Source organism: Haliotis asinina, chromosome 15 (genome assembly GCF_037392515.1).
Source record: "Haliotis asinina isolate JCU_RB_2024 chromosome 15, JCU_Hal_asi_v2, whole genome shotgun sequence".
Lineage (NCBI taxonomy): Eukaryota > Metazoa > Mollusca > Gastropoda > Lepetellida > Haliotidae > Haliotis > Haliotis asinina.
In genome coordinates, this window is record NC_090294.1 from 39454377 (window position 1) to 39475256 (window position 20880).

At 42.7% G+C, this 20880-nt stretch overlaps 1 protein-coding gene and 4 non-coding genes across 5 annotated transcripts; all 5 read right to left on the reverse strand.

The window, feature by feature from the left end:
- Positions 1-9660: 9660 nt before the first annotated feature.
- Positions 9661-12007, reverse strand: LOC137265669 (uncharacterized). The gene is made up of 2 exons (XM_067801100.1): positions 11692-12007; positions 9661-11336 (listed from the first exon to the last, which is right to left on the reverse strand). Exon 2 carries the CDS (start codon positions 10763-10765, stop codon positions 9995-9997), a length of 771 nt encoding a protein of 256 aa, XP_067657201.1. The 5' UTR covers positions 10766-11336; positions 11692-12007; the 3' UTR covers positions 9661-9994.
- Positions 12008-19434: 7427 nt separating this feature from the next.
- Trnaa-ugc (transfer RNA alanine (anticodon UGC)) lies at positions 19435-19506 on the reverse strand. Its single transcript has one exon. It is a non-coding gene; the product is annotated as a tRNA-Ala (tRNA).
- Positions 19507-19872: 366 nt separating this feature from the next.
- On the reverse strand, positions 19873-19944 carry Trnaa-cgc (transfer RNA alanine (anticodon CGC)). The gene has a single exon. It is a non-coding gene; the product is annotated as a tRNA-Ala (tRNA).
- A 283-nt stretch (positions 19945-20227) lies between these two features.
- On the reverse strand, positions 20228-20299 carry Trnaa-ugc (transfer RNA alanine (anticodon UGC)). The gene has a single exon. It is a non-coding gene; the product is annotated as a tRNA-Ala (tRNA).
- Positions 20300-20665: 366 nt separating this feature from the next.
- On the reverse strand, positions 20666-20737 carry Trnaa-cgc (transfer RNA alanine (anticodon CGC)). Its single transcript has one exon. It is a non-coding gene; the product is annotated as a tRNA-Ala (tRNA).
- Positions 20738-20880: the final 143 nt, after the last annotated feature.

Sequence of the window (20880 nt, forward strand, 5' to 3'; positions counted from 1 at the left end):
GTTCTCCACTCCTTCGAACTTATCGGTCGATGACCCGCCGCCTTGAAAATTGTCGCGGTGCATTTTGGGATTAACCAACGTTTACCGGAAACGCAATAGATGTTGTTATGAATTCTGAACTATAAAAAACGCACTCGGTTGCCTCAAAATATGGTGCCACTGAACGAGATTAAGAATAAATCGGTTAGTAAGGCAAATAAAAATATATAAGTTATCATTCGAAATCAATTTCATGGAAGTCAGTTGACTCCTCTTCTTCACTCGTAGACAACAGTTGCGTGTAATTAAAGTAGTCACAACATGCAGTTTTTAGTATTAATCGATGGAATTATCATATAATCATATCCTTGCCTTACAATACGGACGTTTATATTATGGATGTTATGTATTATAATCGGACAGAACCAATAAACTGTTGTTTATGTATATAATCTATTCAATACCAATTCGAACACTATAATCCGGGTACTGTGCAAAGACTTTTGCATGCATGGAGGGAATGCGTTAGGATGTGCCTGTTACCGGAAATATTATTTGAGATCTCTGGGTAAGAACACTATAAGAAAGGCTTAAAACAGGAATGCAACTGTTTTTTTCTGATTAAGACGATTGTGACGTCATTGCGACGTCATTGTGAGCCAAAGTCAGCTACTACCTGTGATTTATGTTCACACCTCTAAAAGTGAGTTTAGTTTTACGCCGCTTTTTGCAATATTCCAGCACTATCACAACGGTTGACACCAGAAACTGGATTCACAAACTGTACCCATGTTGGGAATCGAACCGGGTGTTGGGCGTGACGACAGAACGCTTTAACCACTAGACTAACCCAGCCAGTGTGATAATGACAAACTAAGCAGAATTAATGGATCTGTAACGTCCGATTGTGGATCCTGACACGTTCAGGGGGTGCAACTCTTTATAACGACTTTCGACCATTAAGACCGCCAAAGTTGCCTTATCTTTCGAAATTGACGTGAATGCAAATCTAACCGAACATGTGCCAACACATTGTGTTCCCGAAGTAGAATTCAGTGTGCATGTCGCTTGGCCTGCCAAAAACACATGTCTTCTTGGAAGCAAACAAATTAAGAGGCACGTGCATTGTGCTTATCTGACTAACCGGGGGAAAACGTTGCTCAACAGTCGAAATAATGAATAGTGCATCTGGCGCCCCCTATCTCATGTAACTCACTAATATACATATCACTGTAAACTGGGCGTTGTCTCCTCTGACGCAACCGGGACAGAAAGTGTAGTATAACGGCCCCTTGTTATAATATATTACAGAGGGCGTGTATACTGAGGGAATAAAGTGAGGGACCACCCGCCTCATCTTGTAACAGTTATTTTGTCTTTGCATTAAACCATTTAGTTAGATCATGACAGATTAAGATCACCGATTTAAAAGACGCGTGTGATTCTCAGCTTAAAAAAAAAGTATTATTTTTCGAAAAACCTTTGTCAGAGGATGTCTAAAAAATGGACTCATTTGATTATTTTCTGCAGTGCATTGCATGGACTGAAATGTTCAGTGTAAATGATGCAGGGCTGTCACAAAATAAATATTCACATCATCTCAATATGGAGGAACTCGAAATCATTTAATACATTCCCACAGTTGGGGAATATCAAACGCTTTGAAAGGCCTAGTAATCGTGGTTTGGTAGAGTGTCAGTTTTACCTGATGTCCTGGCGATGCATACTGTAGAAGTGATCCCAAGCATTGATTCCATTGCAATAAATATATTAATGCTGAGATATCATTCTTACACAAAAGCGTTGCAAAGTTTGATATCATGAGAAAATAGAAACTTGCTTGATTCTTTACATCGTTGTATTGTTGGATAGAATACAGTGACATCCCATTGTAAGGTGTTTAAAGTGCATTCATATCACCGCATATAGGAGTTATGGACTTGGATAAAGTCACCTCATAGGCGTAATTAGAACGCATACATGTCTCACTACAGAAGAACTTTACAGGGCGCAGTACCAGACTAATTCAGATATGATTTGGATACACACAGACGCACAACCATGAGCGCACATACAGACATAAGCATGTGATGCATAATTCAACAGAAGATCGTTCCCTAGCTGAAATATTCTCAAAGAGAAATTCTGATGAGTGAGCACTTCTAGACAAAGTCTAATCTGAGTCCCTGAACCACATTATGTTCCCAACTGCCTAGCCCTCCCGGCAATGCTAAAGGCCTAAATCAAGCAAGTCTAGATTTCCTCAGGTTCTAAATCTCCCATCTCAGCTTATTTCTTTCCTTCAAAATTATACATTCACAGGCCACGCGTTAGTCTAGACAAAGTTGTACATACTTCATACTTTAAAATACATGTAACTGATTAACAAATAACGTTAACAAATAACGTTAATCAGACTGAGTGAGTGAGTGAGTTTAACGTCGCATGTAGCAACATTCGAGCAACATCACAGGCGGGGGACACCAGAAATAGGCTTCGCATGTTGTACCCATGTGGAGAATCGAACACATGACGAGCGAACGCCTTAACCACCCGGCTACCCCACCGCCTTTCAAGTAACTGACAATGCAAGACTGACCAAAACCATGTCAAAACTACTGCTGTCTTTAATTTGGTCGTCATCAAATGAACACAATGCCTGTAAAACATATTTTGCTGAACAAATGAGAAACCCATTTGTGTTCGCAGATTATGAAGAATCTCTCACTATGAAATATGTGACCGTTGGAATCTACCTGTTAAATCCACAAATTAGAAATGTATTCTCATTGACAGAATCTGAGGAATTTGTGCGATTGTACAGCATACTTTGTGCGCATGCCTAACGAGCATATGCTAATTTGGCGTTGGAACGACACTTAGAAAATTGATAACATGTGCATCTTCGGATTGCGGATTCTCATCCAAAGTGTAACATGACAGGAATCTGGAAGAAGCGGGATGTGCTTAATACAAACATTGTCTTTTGTACTTCTTCATAACGAGTAGTCGTAAAGAAACTATGATATTTACGTCATCCCGACATAACCGTGTTTCCCCGATGGCTGCACGTGTTACGCTGGATTATAGTCCGCCTGCACGTGCACACGTGGTATCGTTTCTACTAGTTAAGTCATGATTCATGTAACATCTGCTAGCTCCCACTTCACCGCAATTCAGTAAAGTACATCACCCCATCAGCTCGCAACACGTGTAATACTGACATTTATTGAAATTTCACAGCATTACGAGTAAGGAGTATTTTAAACTCAAATCCGCTGGAACGAATACGGACTATTTTTTTCTTATCCATCATCAGACACTAATCGGTGGCAGAAGCAGTTCGTTGGCAGTATCGTCTGCGTCAGCTCTGACATGTTCGGAAACAGCAGACGTTAGGTAGAAGTCAGTGGACGTTTTTTCGCGCCCTGTTGATGTCGCGGTCTGACACTAATATAATGTGGCATTATGCTGCAGACGGACTAGCTGAGACGCTTTAAGCACAGCTCCCTGGTTTAACCCGATCCAAAAATAAAACAGGTCTCGAAGCTTCAGATTTTTTCCAACAGTGAGAAAATCACAAAGCAGGATTGTGTTGCAAACACAAAGGCCGTTTACACCTGACACAATTTGGAATCGTTGAATAAAGTAAACATCTCCTGTTCCCATGGGGCAAGGACTGATATCAAATTTAGCGGTGAGTCATTGCTTTTCATAATCTGCTGCCGACTCCGGGGATTGTGCTGCGGATCATTACGCCGGGATTCAATGATATGGGGTATGGGGAGATATAGCTGCACAACAGAAGCATACTATGCACTGGCATGAACACAACTCGGCGTCCATCTCGCTATACCATTACACTACTATGTAATGTGTAACCCAAGTCTGTGTTTTCGTCAGCTCCACAGCTTCGCGGTGTTTGGCTTGACATTACGAAAACTTTCCCGACTAAATGATATGCTGATTTGATGGGATACATGCAGGATATTTCTCTCTAAGATTTTTGCACAGGTGTTGATAAAAATGAATGAGATGTTTTGCTTGATTGAGAGTGTCATTATCTCTGTAGGACTCTGGAGGAGTTGTCGGTTCAACATCCATGTGTCTACCTTTGAATGACCTGTTTTAATGTTGTTTAAGAACAAATGTACAATATGTATTCTGGAGTGCATACAACACGTCCATATATTTACAATGAAACCTACCAACACCGGCACCTGTCTAATCCGGTACATTTTCAAACTGGCATAACATTTTGCTCCTGATATTTTACAACGATATTACGATCACTAAACACTGTCTAATACGGCACATGTCTGTCCTTTCCGTATTTCAGCACGACTTTCCGGTACCAACAAGACATTTTAACTGCAATTAACACTGTCATATGAAAACATTTTTTAAGTTAACCGAAGGTCCGGTGAATGATAAAACATTAGTGGTGAACGATGGTTTCTGGTAATACCGTTTGCTCCAGTGTTGTAACTTCTGTTTAGAGGTGTATGAAAGTGTTGAAAATGTTGTTGAAGGGTGTGAGACATTGCTGCAAATGCTGTTTATGGGTTTATGGCATTGGTGTAAATATAGTTTTAGAGCGTATACCATTGATGGAAGTGTTGTTTAAGGGACAATGACATGGGTGTAAATGCAGTATGGCATTGCTGTTACTGTCCAAGGGTGTTTGGTATTGGTGTAAATGGCGTTCATGTGTGAAAACTGCTGTAAATGTTGTTTAAGACTGTATGGCATGGCTGTAAACGCTGTTTAAGAAAGTCGGTCAGCCTTGTAAATTTCGCCCTCGAATATACCACCTACGAAAATGTCATCAAAGAGCTTATATAACACGCCATTACAGATGTTTTCAACTACATCCAATCAGAGCTGTAAATATTGTTTACAACAGATCTCCTTCAACGACGTTATAACATATATATGGCAACACTGCAAAAGATTCACTTCAAGTATATATGGAACTACTGTATGTGGCTTGTACGTACATCTGATACTGCTGAATATAGCATATATATCGCACTGTAAACCAAAAGTCTTTGTGTTCTGTAATCTGATTGGTTGAAAAACATGATCAAATGGTATTAGATTCCCGGAAACTGCAAGGCTATTCACTGCGCATTGACACGTAGAAACATCGTAAACAACTGTTTAGTTGTTTAATCAACAGTGGTGACGTCATTCAAATCATATTGTGACTTAAAGTTAGAATGACGTCACAAATGAGCAACTCCAGATGCTACCACAGAAACCAGCTGAAACGGTCAGCTGATGACACTTCACTGCTGTACCCGTACTCAATGTAAACGTCGGTTCCAAATGTATTCCCGTGCTTCAAATACTCAATAATACCAGGAAATTGGCCAACACAGGATGCTTATCCCCTAACTGATCGACAGGCGAAGCTGCCATAGACGTTATTTATCAACTATACATTACACTACTGTAGATGGTACTGAATTATACATGGCACTGCTGTAGATGATATTGAACTATACATGACATTACTGTAGGTGGTACTGAATTATACATGGCACTAATGTAAATGGTACTGAACTGTACATGACACTACTGTAGGTGGTACTGAACTGTACATGACATTACTGTAGGTGGTACTGAACTGTACATGACATTACTGTAGGTGGTACTGAACTGTACATGACATTACTGTAGGTGGTACTGAACTGTACATGACATTCCTGTAGGTGGTACTGAACTGTACATGACATTACTGTAGGTGGTACTGAACTGTACATGACATTACTGTAGGTGGTACTGAATTATACATGGCACTGCTGTAGATGGTATTGAACTATACATGACATTACTGTAGGTGGTACGGAATTTTACATGGCACTACCGTAAATGGTACTGAACTGTACATGACATTACTGTAGGTGGTACTGAACTGTACATGACATTACTGTAGGTGGTACTGAACTGTACATGACATTCCTGTAGGTGGTACTGAACTGTACATGACATTACTGTAGGTGGTACTGAACTGTACATGACACTACTGTAGGTTGTATTGAACTATATCAACTATATCAGTCAGGTGTGTGTGTGTAAGTGTCATTTAGGCGTGTGTACAGTTTCATTTAGGCGTGTGCAAAGTGTCAGTCAGGCGTGTTTTCAGTGTCAGTCAGATGTGTGTAATGTGTCTGTCAGTGCCAAGTGTGCAGTGTACAGTGTTGTTGAGATGTGCATTCACTCTTAGTGAGGTGTGTTTACTGTGTCAGATGTGTGTAATCTGTCAGTCAAGTGCGTGTACAGTGTCAGTCAGGTGTATGTACAGTGTTAGTCAAGTGTGTGTACAGTATTAGTGAGGTGTGTGTAATGTGTCAGTCAGGTGTGTGTATAGTGTAAGTCAGGTGTGTGTACAGTGTTAGTCAGGTGTGTGTAATGTGTCAGTCAGGTGTGTGTATAGTGTAAGTCAGGTGTGTGTACAGTGTAAGTCAGATGTGTGTAATGTGTCAGTTAGGTGTGTATACTGTGTAATTCAGATGTGTGTAATGTGTCAGTCAGGAGTGTGTACATTGTCAGTCAGATGTATACATTGTCAGTCACATGGATGTACTGTAATGCATCAGTCCAGCATGTGTACAGTGTCAGTCAGGTATGTTTACTGTGTCAGTCAGGCATGAGTGCAGTGTCAGTCAGATGTGTGTACTGTAATGCATCTGTCCAGCATGTGTTCAGTGTCAGTCAGGTGTGTGTAATGTGTCAGTCAGTGCCAGGTGTGCAGTGTACAGTGTACAGTGTTGTTGAGATGTGCATTCACTCTTAGTGAGGTGTGTTAACTGTGGTCAGATGTGTGTAATCTGTCAGTCAGATGGGTGTAATCTGTCAATCAGGTGTGTGTACAGTGTAAGTCAGGTGTGTGTAATGTGTGTCAGTCAAGTGTGTGCACAGTGTTAGTCAGGTGTATACACTGTCAGTCAGATGGGTGTACTGTAATGCATCAGTCCGGCATGTGTACAATGTCAGTCAGGTATGTTTACTGTGTCAGTCAGGCATGAGTGCAGTGTTAGTCAGGTGTGTGTAATGTGTCAGTCACGTGTGTGTAATGTGTCAGTCAGTGCCAGGTGTGCAGTGTACAGTGTTGTTGAGATGTGCATTCACTCTTAGTGAGATGTGATTACTGTGTCAGATGTGCGTAATCTGTCAGTCAAGTGTGTGTACAGTGTTAGTCAGGTGTGTGTAATGTGTCAGTCAGGTGTGTGTACAGTGTTAGTCAGGTGTGTGTACAGTGTTAGTCTGGTGTGTGTAATGTGTCAGTCAGATGTGCATAACGTGTCAGACGTGTGCAGTGTGTCAGTGAGATGTGTATACAGTGTCATTGAATATGTGTGTACATTGTGAGGTGCATGTGTAATGTGTCAGTCGGGTGTGTGTACAGTGTAAGTGAGGGTGTGTGTACAGTGTCAGTCAGATGTGCATACTGTGTCAGTCATATGTGTATACAGTGTTATTCGTTACACTCCACCACTGTGTCAGGTAACCTTTGAACGACACATGACCGTCCAATGAAACGCGAGACTGTTAAATAGATTTAACCAGTCAGACAACGAATACTACTTGGGGATTGGAGGGACTTACAAACTATTCAGGTCACTGACTCAGATCTCTCGACACACAAAATTCCGCATATAAGAGTTATTTGACCTGCAGTATATACGCTTCGGCGTTTCTGTTGACATGGTTACCATTAGCTAATATTTCCGCAAGATGACATCCTTGAATATTGCCCAAAACACAATTTTCAGCGAGTGTTTACTCACCGTTGTCATGGTTGTAATGTGTGATGTGCATCACCCGGAAGGGATAGCACGCTAAACAACATTCGGAATCGTTCGGGTACGAACCTTTTCGACATAAAAAAAGCTCAAATGGTATTTACGAATGTCCACTTTCGCGATTTGTCAAGCTGTGGTCTGATTGGACAGTCTCAAAGGTTACCTGACGCGACCTCCCATAAGGTTTTGTTTGACTCAGTAATGGAATGTAACGAAAAGTACTGAGACTAAGTTTACTTAGACTGGTCAGATGTGTGTACACTGTCAGTGAGGTGCATGTGTAATGTGTCAGTGACATGAGTGTGCAGATGTTGGTAGAGCATGAGTGAGGTGTGTGTAATCTGTCTCAGTTCTGTGTGTAGTGTCAGTCCGGTGTGTGTACAGTGTAAGTCAGATGTGAGTACAGTGTCAGTCAGGTATGTATACTGTATCAGTAAGACTTGTGCATACTGTGCCAATTAGGTGTGGGTACTGTATCAGTGAGAGGTGTGTATAGTATACTGTGTCAGTCAGGTGTGTGTACTGTGTCAGTGAGATGTGTGTATACTGTGTCAGTCAGGTGCGTGCACTGTATCAGTGAGACGTGTGTATAGTATACTGTGTCAGTCAGGTGTGTGTACTGTATCAGTGAGACGTGTGTATAGTATACTGTGTCAGTCAGGTGTGTGTACTGTGTCAGTGAGACGTGTGTATAGTATACTGTGTCAGTCAGGTGTGTGTACTGTATCAGTGAGATGTGTGTGTACTGTGTCAGTCAGGTGTGTGTACTGTATCAGTGAGACGTGTGTATACTGTGTCAGGTGTGTGTACTGTGTCAGTGAGATGTGTGTATACTGTGTCAGTCAGGTGCGTGTACTGTATCAGTGAGACGTGTGTATAGTATACTGTGTCAGTCAGGTGTGTGTACTGTATCAGTGAGACGTGTGTATAATATACTGTGTCAGTCAGGTGTGTGTACTGTATCAGTGAGACGTGTGTGTACTGTGTCAGTCAGGTGTGTGTACTGTATCAGTGAGACGTGTGTATAGTATACTGTGTCAGTCAGGTGTGTGTACTGTGTCAGTGAGATGTGTGTATACTGTGTCAGTCAGGTGCGTGCACTGTATCAGTGAGACGTGTGTATACTGTGTCAGTCAGGTGTGTGTACTGTGTCAGTGAGATGTGTGTATACTGTGTCAGTCAGGTGTGTGTACTGTATCAGTGAGACGTGTGTATAGTATACTGTGTCAGTCAGGTGTGTGTACTGTATCAGTGACATTTGCGTATACTGTGTGAGCCAGGTGTGTGTACTGTATCAGTGAGACGTGTGTATACTGTGTCAGTCAGGTGTGTGTATAGTGTCAGATGTGTGCAGACTGTGTCAGTCAGGTGTGTGTACTGTATCAGTGAAATTTGCGTATACTGTGTCAGTCAGGTGTGTATACTGTATCAGTGAGACGTGTGTACACTGTGTCAGTCAGGTGTGTGTATAGTGTCAAATGTGTGCAGACTGTGTCAGTCAGGTGTGTGTACTTTATGAATGAGACCTGTGTATACTGTGTGAGTCAGGTGCGAGTACTGTATCAGTGAGACGTGTGTATACTGTGTCAGTCAGGTGTGTACTATGTACAGTATGACACAGTTGTGTGTAACATTATCGGGCAGATATGTGTAAACTGTTAAGCTGGTGTGTCTCACTTGAAGAAGTCAGATGAAAGAGAAACTTTTGTCTGGGCACCATGCACAATTAGAAACCCACTTGCAATACTTCACATGCAATCGTAATAGTGACCAAGAGTATAGAGGTCAGAGCTCAGGCTGTCACCAGGATATCTCGCAGAGAATGGTTTTGAGATTCTTATACGAGAGAGAGAACAGTCAAGTATTTACCTACTTTCAACTCAACGTTTTATTTTGGCTAAAATCCCCGATAAGTCCATCTCCCTCTGCAATATACATACCGAAAGTATGACACAAACACAGGAGATAATTGTTGACATCTATCGGAGCAGACGATAGGCCACGGTTTCTCAGTTCACAACGCTTTAGAGCCGAGGTGTCACTCAACAGGGACATACACCAGTAACCCAGCACAGAACTCAATCATGCCCCAAAAGGACGTCTGCTCTCTTTCACATCACTGTTTAACCCTTCAACACAACAAATATACATCCAAAAACAGTGACAAAAATATATATTTTTTACCCAGAGTTGCATAAGCAGAATCATTCAAGCCCCGTGTCTTCAGAGATTGGCAACGTTTTTTTTCTTATCAGTTTATCATGCATACAAGTTGATGATGAGGATTTTAATAATTTATCCGTTCTCAGGGACTGAGGGGAACCGACCGACAGCCCTGGGACAAGGGTCTCTCGTGTTGGGTAGGCCTCATACTCCTCGCCCTCCGAGCTGGAAGCGCTGGTGTTGAAGGGTGGCCTGAGTGGCTCTCCCTCCTCACTCCATCTCGTCTCTTCCGGAACCTCAACGTCTACCCCTTCCTCTCCCGCCCCCTCCGTGTAAGCTATTTCATCTAAAGGCACACATTTTTCAATACTTTCCAACCATATTTGACACCGACGAGCATTTTCCTCTTTATAAGATCTATCGTCAAGCACCTGTCTATTTCGAAGCCCGAATTCTTGAGGTCTGGTTTCGGCAAGTGTCATAGTCAAAGCGCCATCAGGAAGATCCTCCTCATCTATCACATGTTGACTGCGGGTACGATGTATTTTGGCACGCACCCGTTTTAACCCTTTACATGTTCTTCCCCCACCCTGAGGATGAGGGGTGGGGATTTTGCTCTCCCCTAAATCATGCACACCTGTCTTGGCACTGTAGGGTTTACCCGAGTCGCCATGATCCTGTGCTTTATTTAAGTCTTTACTATGAGTTGAAGGTGCTGGATCGACGAAGTCCCTCCAGCGAGGTGGTTTTGGCGGTTTCAGAATGCTAGCTCCGACCACCATACTACTAGGTTTCATGGAGCTTCTTTGCATTCTATTTTCCGCTAATCCCTTGGGGTTGGGTAAACAAACACTCAAGTCATAAATAAAATTTGCTAGGAAACTTTTAAACTGCACACCAGAACCGGTATCCACAAGAATCAACCACCAACAGGCGACCTCGGAGGGCAAAGGTCAAAACCTCTCGACCACATTTTGAAAAAGCTCACCTTGTTTCGATAATTGGTCACATTGTCGATCGCAGCACTGAAACATGGACACGGTATCAACTGGGTATGGATGAACAACGTAATGTGGGCGCCATGGTTCTGTATCACACAATAGATCCGTACAGTTGGAGGAGGCATCCGCCCCGCCGGCGATGTGGTAAAACAATACGTGTTTCCTGACTTGTTTCCGAACTGTCTGAATACGCCAGATCCGACCCACACAAAATATGATTGCGTCGTTTTATCCCATTTATACACTCTGAACATATATATCCACCATATCCTTCGATATATCCACTGAGAGGTCGCGGCTGACCGTTTTGCCTTATAAAGGGGCACGCAGGGCTACTTCAAAACATCTCTTCAAAGGCAAGCCACATCTCAGTCGAAGAAACCTGTAAGCAAAATGGCGAAAGGGATTTGGCAGATTCTCAACTTACAGACAGAGCTTGTGGTGAAAAAACCCTGAGCTGTAAATATCAATTGTATATTTACCTTACTAGTACCTAGTGTCTAATCTGACCTTGTGAGTTTATAATCAACACGTATCAAAAACATCTACTGCTGGCATTCTCACCGAATTGTCGAAACGGTAGGGAGCGAATGAGGTGCCGAGCGCACTGAAGTCCGAGGTCAAGTCTTTACCGCTCTCTCGTCAACTATTCCACAGCCGAACAAACATTGGTAGACGCTCGAACTTGGAAAAATCTACCCTGAATTCAAACACAGACACAAGGAGGCTGACCTTACCTTGTCTAAATGCGAGTCCACATAAGCCAGACATCACCACCACCTATCGGCAGTAACAGGAGTATATCAATTCAAGATGCTGTGCCTCCGTGAGATGGAATTAGGTCATCATGGGAAGAGATGCGAGTTGATGGTCCTCTGTTAGTTCAAGCTAATGGATAGCAGCTACGGCACCGACTACTAATCTTGTGTGTCCATCCTTACGGATTCATATCTAGCCAGCTCTACAGAAGAGTAAGAACACTCCGGAGCCGCAGACAAACAACGCAGGCAGGCCCGACAGCCTCACACATGCGCACGCCTGTATGACAAGAACGAGGGGTAGAAGAAAGCGTAGCTCATCGGACGTATGCCTAAGCGGTGTCTATCTGTAGGGGGAGGGGATGTAGAGTGGGGAGGGGATGGAGAGGGGGAGGAGAAGCACAGATAATTGACACCGAAATCCCCCCAGTTTCCGCTAACAGTGCCTATGTGGGCAGTAAGCGTTGTTTTGGTGGAGGGGGACTGTGATGAGGGTTTATGGTGCAGCGTTCAAACTACGTGCACTTTAAGTTATAGATCGGGAGAGAATTGTGTCGTTCTTGGGGCATGTGGAAACGCTAGTGTCATTTGGTACACGAAATCTCACGTTATACAAAAATGATTAAATTCCAAATTGTTGACAGAGAGCCATTACTTCCGTTTAGCTGACGTAGATTAATGACGGTGAGACACATTTAGACATTTCAAAACAGGAGCTGCGATTGTCTGTAACGAAGAGATACAATTATCAGTAAATTTGAGAAAAGAATCCTGATATTAAGTAGACCTGAAATAACTCCTTTCAAAGATTGTTTTGGCGTGTCGGTGGTAGTAAGTGGCATATAACGTGTTTTGTTATTGCTGTGATTGAAATAGGTTATTATTTTCTTCTGGGATAACAAAGGTTTTGAGGTGTAAAATATTTTTACTTTTTACGAATTACCATTGTTCGGAATATCCGATATTGCCTACACACTGATGCAGGGTGCGGGAGTTTAGACATATCACGAATTTATCATTGTGCAATGTTATTATCAGGAGACATGCACGGTGTGACATTATAATGGTGACATTGAGACATTTTTGACAACATCCTTTGATGTCATTCGGAATCAGATATAACGGTGTGCAGATCTGACGACACCACAGTAAGTCGGGTATGTCCCGGCTATTAATAAATATATGCCCGTATTTTAAGCATTTCGTTTCTTCCGGTTTGTTTGTTAAGCACGCCAAAAAGTACGTTGTTCAATATACAATGTAGCGTTATGCTGCAAACATTTTCAGCTTTGCAGCTCCGTGATATTGATGATGTTGGTGACTTTTCTTTTCATCCAAATGGGAAAAATACTCCCTTTTGGAGAAATTATTTCGGCTGTATGATTGAAAGTTAAATATAATTTTTTATCTGCCCCGATTGATGTATTCATAAGTTGTAAATATGTAATAAAAAAAGACCCAAAAATGTCCCCACAAAGTGACAGGCGGCGTTTCATGACCCCAAGTCTTGTACAGCAAGACACTTCGTGTCCAAAGCACTTTGAGTGGTAATTTTTATCCCCTTTAGTATTGTATATTCATGAAATACAACAAACGACTTATTTATGGAATAATTATTAATAGTATGATGCCACAATTCCATTATTCATAGAAATACATGTAAGAAAGGGTCATATATTTTAAGACACAAGAATTTGCAGTGATATCGACAATGCATTTAAAATATCGATAATAATATCAATTATTTAAGATAATTATCAATAAATGCATTTCAAGTTTGTTATATTAATATATATATTTATTTACATGTGAAAACTGAACTGGTGATATCAGTAAATATATTATTGACATAATCAAACGGGTAACAACAGTAAAACAGTGTCGTGTGATGTGTCAAACGGGGAACAATAGTAAAACAGTGTCATGTGATGTGTTTTACTGACAAACTAAGGATTCGTACTGGTTGGGGGGCGGGGTAGCCAAGTGGTTAAAGCGTTCGCTCGCCACGCCGAACACCTAGGTTCGATTCCCCACATGGGCACAATGTTTGAAGCTCATTTCTGGTGCTCCGACGTGGTGCTACCGGAAAATTGAGACGTAAAACTAAATTCACTCACTCGTACAGTTGTGGAAAAGAGAAGACGGGTATGAAGCTATGGAGAGAAAATAAAAACCAAACAAAATGTATCTGTTTTATTTGTAGCAGGAAAAGAATAAAATACAACAGTCGGCGGTGTTCCGTATAGAATTCACTCCGATAAAAGAGGGTTACGACTATTTTTGTATGATGTAGTAATTTTAACGTTTAGTGGCCATGAAACACAAAAAAACTGTTTCCTATGGGTGATATCCACAAGTTTCTAAGGTAATAATTAGTAGTCTTACTGATAATTTCCAAGAATATATAAATACCAAATTACCATCCTTAGAACCGTCCACTTATCTTGACTTGCCCCTTTAAAGACTAGAATTACTGCGGATCCATAGGCTTAGCGTTTAGTGCAGCCTTGGAGTGCGTGAGTATAGTTTTACGCCGCTTTTATCACTATTATTGCGGTATTATTTTACCAGCAATATTGCGGCGAGGGACATCAAACATAGGCCCCACACACTGCATCCATATGGGGATTTACAGCCTTGGAACAAGGCTGCGGGAAATTCTTTCTTATGTCATGGTATGCTTTGGTACGGATTAATTTATGTTATGCTTGCGAGAATTATTCGAACGCCGAAATATACGTGACATTGAACTGAAGTTCCTTTGCCGATACAAGCAGCAAGCGAAAAAAAAACTGACGTCACTACAGGAATAACAAAATACCATCATGCAGCTCCAGGGGATCCACTTCCGGAATCCCTGGCTGCGACTGTACATTGCAATGCGAAATGTTCAAAGAATTTTACCGACAAGAAACCAAATAAACATTTCCCATTCCCAAGTGACGAACCACGTTCCACGTGAACAAAACACTTCTCGTTGTGGTTGTGGTCGACCAAGGCGGGGATGTTTGTCCGATACAATAAGGAACCATTTCTAAACAGGATTTTAACATAAATGAGTGAAGAATGAGATTTTACGCGGGGTTTAAAATATCTTACGAACTTCACTGATGATACGAAAAATTAGCTTATAACATTTCAGCCATGTGGCGAATCGACCCCGGTTTTCGATGCATTAGGCTGCACCGCCTTCACTCAAAAGCCAGGAGAACAAATTGTGTGCGCGTTCGTGCGTGCGTACGTCTGTGTTTAAGGTGTTACAGATGCACACAGGAATTACAGGCGGGATAGCCTATTGATTTAGATTGTGCTCGTCACGCTCAAGACAGGGGTTCGATTCCTGACAATGTGTGACGCGAATTTCTGGTGTCCCCAGCTGTGATATTGCTGGGGTACCGATAAAAGCGGGGTAAAACAAAACTAAATTCGCCCACTCATCAATGTGTAATACCTGGCTTTCGCCCCGACGGCCTAAAACTCACTCACTCACTCAAACAGTGAATACTTTCGAACAGGTCTGTGTGATCCTTTACAGACTATAGTGATTAATGTACGTTATTCACTCACGAATAGACTGTACATGTATTTGAATAATTAAAGTGCAACTTTGTTTCGTAACTCTGCCCTCAGCAGTTTCCAGCTTTGATCTTATTCAGCGAGGATCCATTTGTGGGTCTCGTATTTCTTTGAGTGAGTGAGTGAGTGAGTGAGTGAGTGAGTGAGTGAGTGGGTTTTGGTTTTACACCGCTTTTAGCATTATTCCAGCGATATCACGGCAGGGTACACCAGAAAATGGGCCTCACACATTGTACCCATGTGGGGAATCGAACCCAGGTCTTCGGCATGACGAGCGAACGCTTTAACCACTAGGCTACCCCACCGCCCCCGTATTTCTTTGAACAGACCAATCGGGATTCGAAATATACTCGTGGAAACACACATACTCTTAAGTCAACACATGAAAATACAAGTGTTCCTTTACTCTTTTCCAATTTTCTTCACAAGGTATGTATTGCACTGTGAGTGGAAATCTGGAATCAATACAGGAACGCTTGTACCTTCATCTGTTCCTTTATTTGTTTCCATGAGTATATCCGGATGGTCACTCACGAACCGACTCTCCAAGAATTCTGCAGACTGTGTGTATGAATTAAGATGCATCTCGTATAGAAAGGGGAACCCACAAAAATAATCCACGTGAGTGTAGACTTGCTTCGGTTTCAGACGATCTAGACTGTTCCATGCGAAATGAATGATCTGCTAACGTCAGGAAGGAAGGTACACCGAACAGTCTCCACTGACAGACAATGGCAAAGGGATGTGTAGAAACACAACAGGTGAGCCATCCGTCTCAAGTCGGCAGGGGAATATTATCACAAGCGTGGGTGGGTGCTAGCGGTTCCACTGGCGGTAGACAGTGTGCCACGAAGGCGCGCCAAAATCTCCTGATGGGCGAAATGTCGGGAGGTATGGAATCTTCACTCTTTGGGCGTGTCTTCGGCCAAACGTGAAAAAACCTCGCGATCTACACAACATGTACGCTTGCGCTTTGTTTGTTTTTCTGCTATTTATTTTCGTTGTAGCGCGTTACGAGGTATGTCAAAGAGCGGTTAACGTGGGGATCTGGCCTCGGCGTATTTGTGCGACCTCAGCAGATACAGCCATGGCGCATCAAAGTGGTTCGTTGCGCCGATGTGTCGATCCATTGTGGTTAATTCGCACTGAGCGTACGTAAAGCCGATTGCGTTGGTGGTATGGAGCATGTTTGACGTAATCACGTACCTATGGTGCCAACGTTTGTTTACAGGAGACTGCGAAGGTCGGATACTGACATTCGGCGCCCCTGACTCAAGTGCACCGCCGTGTCCGTGAAGCTCCGCATTGTTTCTTGCGCTGTTGCGGAGTTTCAAACGAGTTGCTTCTGTTATAGAAATTGATTTAAGTGAACTTCTTTTCCAAGCAACAATACTTTGATCTCATGTTTTTAGACAGCTGTAATCCTGTTCAACATATGCAATAAATATACATTTGTGTCGACGTCAGATTCAATAAGAATGTTTTAAATAACATACCCATCGCTTATGTCCACTTTACCAGTTTAAGATCCCCAGGACCGCCATTTAACTTCAACTAAACGCCCCATATCTCCAGCAGTCCATCCTTTATCCTCATTAGAAAAACCTCTATCTCCAATAGACCACCCTTTGTCCCCAACAGACCACTCTTTATCTCCAGACCAACCTTTACTTCCAAAAGACCACCCTTTACCTCTAGTGAACAACCCTTTATCCCCCAAAGACCACCTTTATCTCCAGCAGACCAGTCGAACAGACCCTCTTTATCTCCAATGGGCCACCCTTTATCCCATTAGACCACCATTTAGCTCCAACTGACCACCCGTTATCTCCAGCGAACAACCCATTTTTTTCATTGGCCCACCCTTTCTCTCCACTTAACCATCCTTTACCTTGTGGAGGCCACTGCATGGCTACTACATGGCCACTACATGGCCACTGCATGGCTACTACATGGCCACTGTATGGCTACTACATGGTCACTGAATGGCTACTACATGGCCACTGTATGGCTACTACATGGTCACTGAATGGCTACTACATGGCCACTGTATGGCTACTACATGAACACTGTATGGCTACTACATGGCCACTGTATGGCTACTACATGGCCACTGTATGACTATTACATGGCCACTGTATGGCTACTACATGAACACTGTATGGCTATTACATGAACACTGTATGGCTACTACATTGCCACTGTATGGCTACTACATGGCAACTGAATGGCTACTACATGGCCACTGCATGGCTACCACATGGCCACTGTATGGCTACTACATGGCCACTGTATGGCTACTACATGGCCACTGTATGACTACTACATGGCCACTGAATGGCTACTAAATGGCCACTGTATGGCTACTACATGAACACTGTATGGCTACTACATTGCCACTGTATGGCTACTACATTGCCACTGTATGGCTACTACATTGCCACTGTATGGCTACTACATGGCCACTGTATGGCCACTACATGGCCACTACATGAACACTGTATGGCTACTACATGAACACTGTATGGCTACTACATTGCCACTGCATGGCTACTACATTGCCACTGTATGGCTACTACATGGCCACTGTATGACTACTACATGGCCACTGAATGGCTACTAAATGGCCACTGTATGGCTACTACATGGCCACTGTATGGCTACTACATGGCCACTGTATGGCTACTACATGGCCACTGCATGGCTACTACATGGCCACTGCATGGCTACTACATGGCCACTGTATGGCTACTACATGGCCACTGCATGGCTACTACATGGCCACTGAATGGCTACTATATGGCCACTGCATGGCAACTACATGAACACTGAATGGCTACTACATGGCCACTGTATGGCTACTACATGGCCACTGTATGGCTAGTACACCAGACCTCTTATAGCCCCGCAAACATTCATCAAATCACCCCGAGCTCAATCGGAATATTCCGAACCTCGATATATATATACCTGGTCACACTTCCTCTTGCTTAAACCATTTGTAACAAGTACAATTTCACCTCCCAAAGCACACAAGACTCATGCTCCCACCCTCCGACAATCCACTCGGCTCCAGACACGTCTCAAAAGTCGGTGTTCAAGACAAAGACTTGGAGAACACGACTAGACCATACCACGTGCTTACTTTCTGTCGAGGAGCGTTTATTTTGCCTCACGGTGTATTTATCAGCAAAGATGTCCAAGTTGGCCCTCGGGCCGACTGCTTGCTGACAGAATACCTAAGCGGGTTCAGGTAAAGCCAACTGTTAAGATTAAAGATCCTGCCTGAAAGATTTGAGCCAGACTGTGCCAGGCTGAGGCTGCGCCAAGCCACAATGAAGATAAACGGAACACGTTCCATCAGAAACACTGGTAGTGAACTTTCTAAGGATTCATATTAAAATATTTAAACATAACCATCACCTGGTATTTTGCTAACTTGCACATTTGTACTGGGAAATATATAGAGCAACCCTATTAGTTCATTTAAAGACCACTGAGTTAAACGAAACATCCAATCACATTAAAAGGAGATGCCAAAAGCAAGACACTTCTTAAGCGAAAAAACGACGACGAAAAAACAACAAAAACAACAACAAAAAACCAACAACAGCAACAACAACAAAAACAAAAACAACAACACAACAAACCCAAAACCTTAAAATCAAGTCTTCCGACATATATACCCTTGGCAAGCCTACAGTAGACTCTGGTGATTTCAATAAATGTAGCTTCTTTCATATCCGTGTGGGACAGACACACTTTGCATTGTGACATCCCTGGCCAAAAAAATGCAGATGTCGGTGATCAAACCCGGGGCCTTTCACATGCGAAGCGAACGCTCTACCACTGAGCTACATCCCCTACACCTGCTGTTCTCATTGTACTACTTGTTAGATTGATCACTTTTATGCACTGAGTACTTGTGAAGGTCGAAATGTCAAGATGGAGACGTAGCCTATTGCCAAATCCTTCTAAATTCAAGCGTATAAGTAGTGTGATTGTTTGAAATGCAGGATGGATGTACATTTGCATATATTTATTGTGGATTATATAAGAGAATTGTTTGGTTTTCAGGTGCTGATAAAGATGAACGGTGGGCTTGTAAGAAGAAGACAAATATAAAACAGGGAAAAATAAGGAACATGGAGATGCCGGGGATCGAACCCGGGGCCTTTCACATGCAAAGCGAACGCTCTACCACTGAGCTACATCCCCAACCTGAGGAAAACGGGGTAAAAACCATGTATCCTTCTCTTGAGCACTTGTACAATCTTTGTTTTCCAAGTTGACATCAGTCTTCCCCACACACCCGAGTTTAAGAATTGAGCCTTGACACGTACATCCCCGTGGCAAGCCTACAGCAAAATGGTACAGCCAACATAGAAAGCGTGCTGTAGTTGCTGTAAAGAGGGTGTGTATGGCTGTGGAGTATTTGAAGAAAGAAAGGACTTTATGGGCAGCAATGTGTAGGATTGTTGAGCGTGGCATCTTGCAATGTCTGGTGATTTCAATAAATGTGGCTTCTTTCATATTCGGGTGGGGCACACTCAGTTTGCATTGTGACATCCCTGGCCAAAAATGTGGAGATGCCGGAGATCGAACCCGGGGCCTTTCACATGCGAAGCGAACGCTCTACCACTGAGCTACATCCCCTACACCTGCTGTTCTCATTGTACTACTTGTTAGATTGATCACTTTTATGCACTGAGTACTTGTGAAGGTCGAAATGTCAAGATGGAGACGTAGCCTATTGCCAAATCCTTCTAAATTCAAGCGTATAAGTAGTGTGATTGTTTGAAATGCAGGATGGATGTACATTTGCATATATTTATTGTGGATTATATAAGAGAATTGTTTGGTTTTCAGGTGCTGATAAAGATGAACGGTGGGCTTGTAAGAAGAAGACAAATATAAAACAGGGAAAAAATAAGGAACATGGAGATGCCGGGGATCGAACCCGGGGCCTTTCACATGCAAAGCGAACGCTCTACCACTGAGCTACATCCCCAACCTGAGGAAAACGGGGTAAAAACCATGTATCCTTCTCTTGAGCACTTGTACAATCTTTGTTTTCCAAGTTGACATCAGTCTTCCCCACACACCCGAGTTTAAGAATTGAGCCTTGACACGTACATCCCCGTGGCAAGCCTACAGCAAAATGGTACAGCCAACATAGAAAGCGTGCTGTAGTTGCTGTAAAGAGGGTGTGTATGGCTGTGGAGTATTTGAAGAAAGAAAGGACTTTATGGGCAGCAATGTGTAGGATTGTTGAGCGTGGCATCTTGCAATGTCTGGTGATTTCAATAAATGTGGCTTCTTTCATATTCGGGTGGGGCACACTCAGTTTGCATTGTGACATCCCTGGCCAAAAATGTGGAGATGCCGGGGATCGAACCCGGGGCCTTTCACATGCGAAGCGAACGCTCTACCACTGAGCTACATCCCCTACACCTGCTGTTCTCATTGTACTACTTGTTAGATTGATCACTTTTATGCACTGAGTACTTGTGAAGGTCGAAATGTCAAGATGGAGACGTAGCCTATTGCCAAATCCTTCTAAATTCAAGCGTATAAGTAGTGTGATTGTTT

What these genes read in the sequence shown, in the direction of transcription:
- LOC137265669 (XM_067801100.1), bottom strand. Translation starts at nt 10,765, where the DNA reads ATGCAAAGAAGCTCCATGAAACCTAGTAGTATGGTGGTCGGAGCTAGC.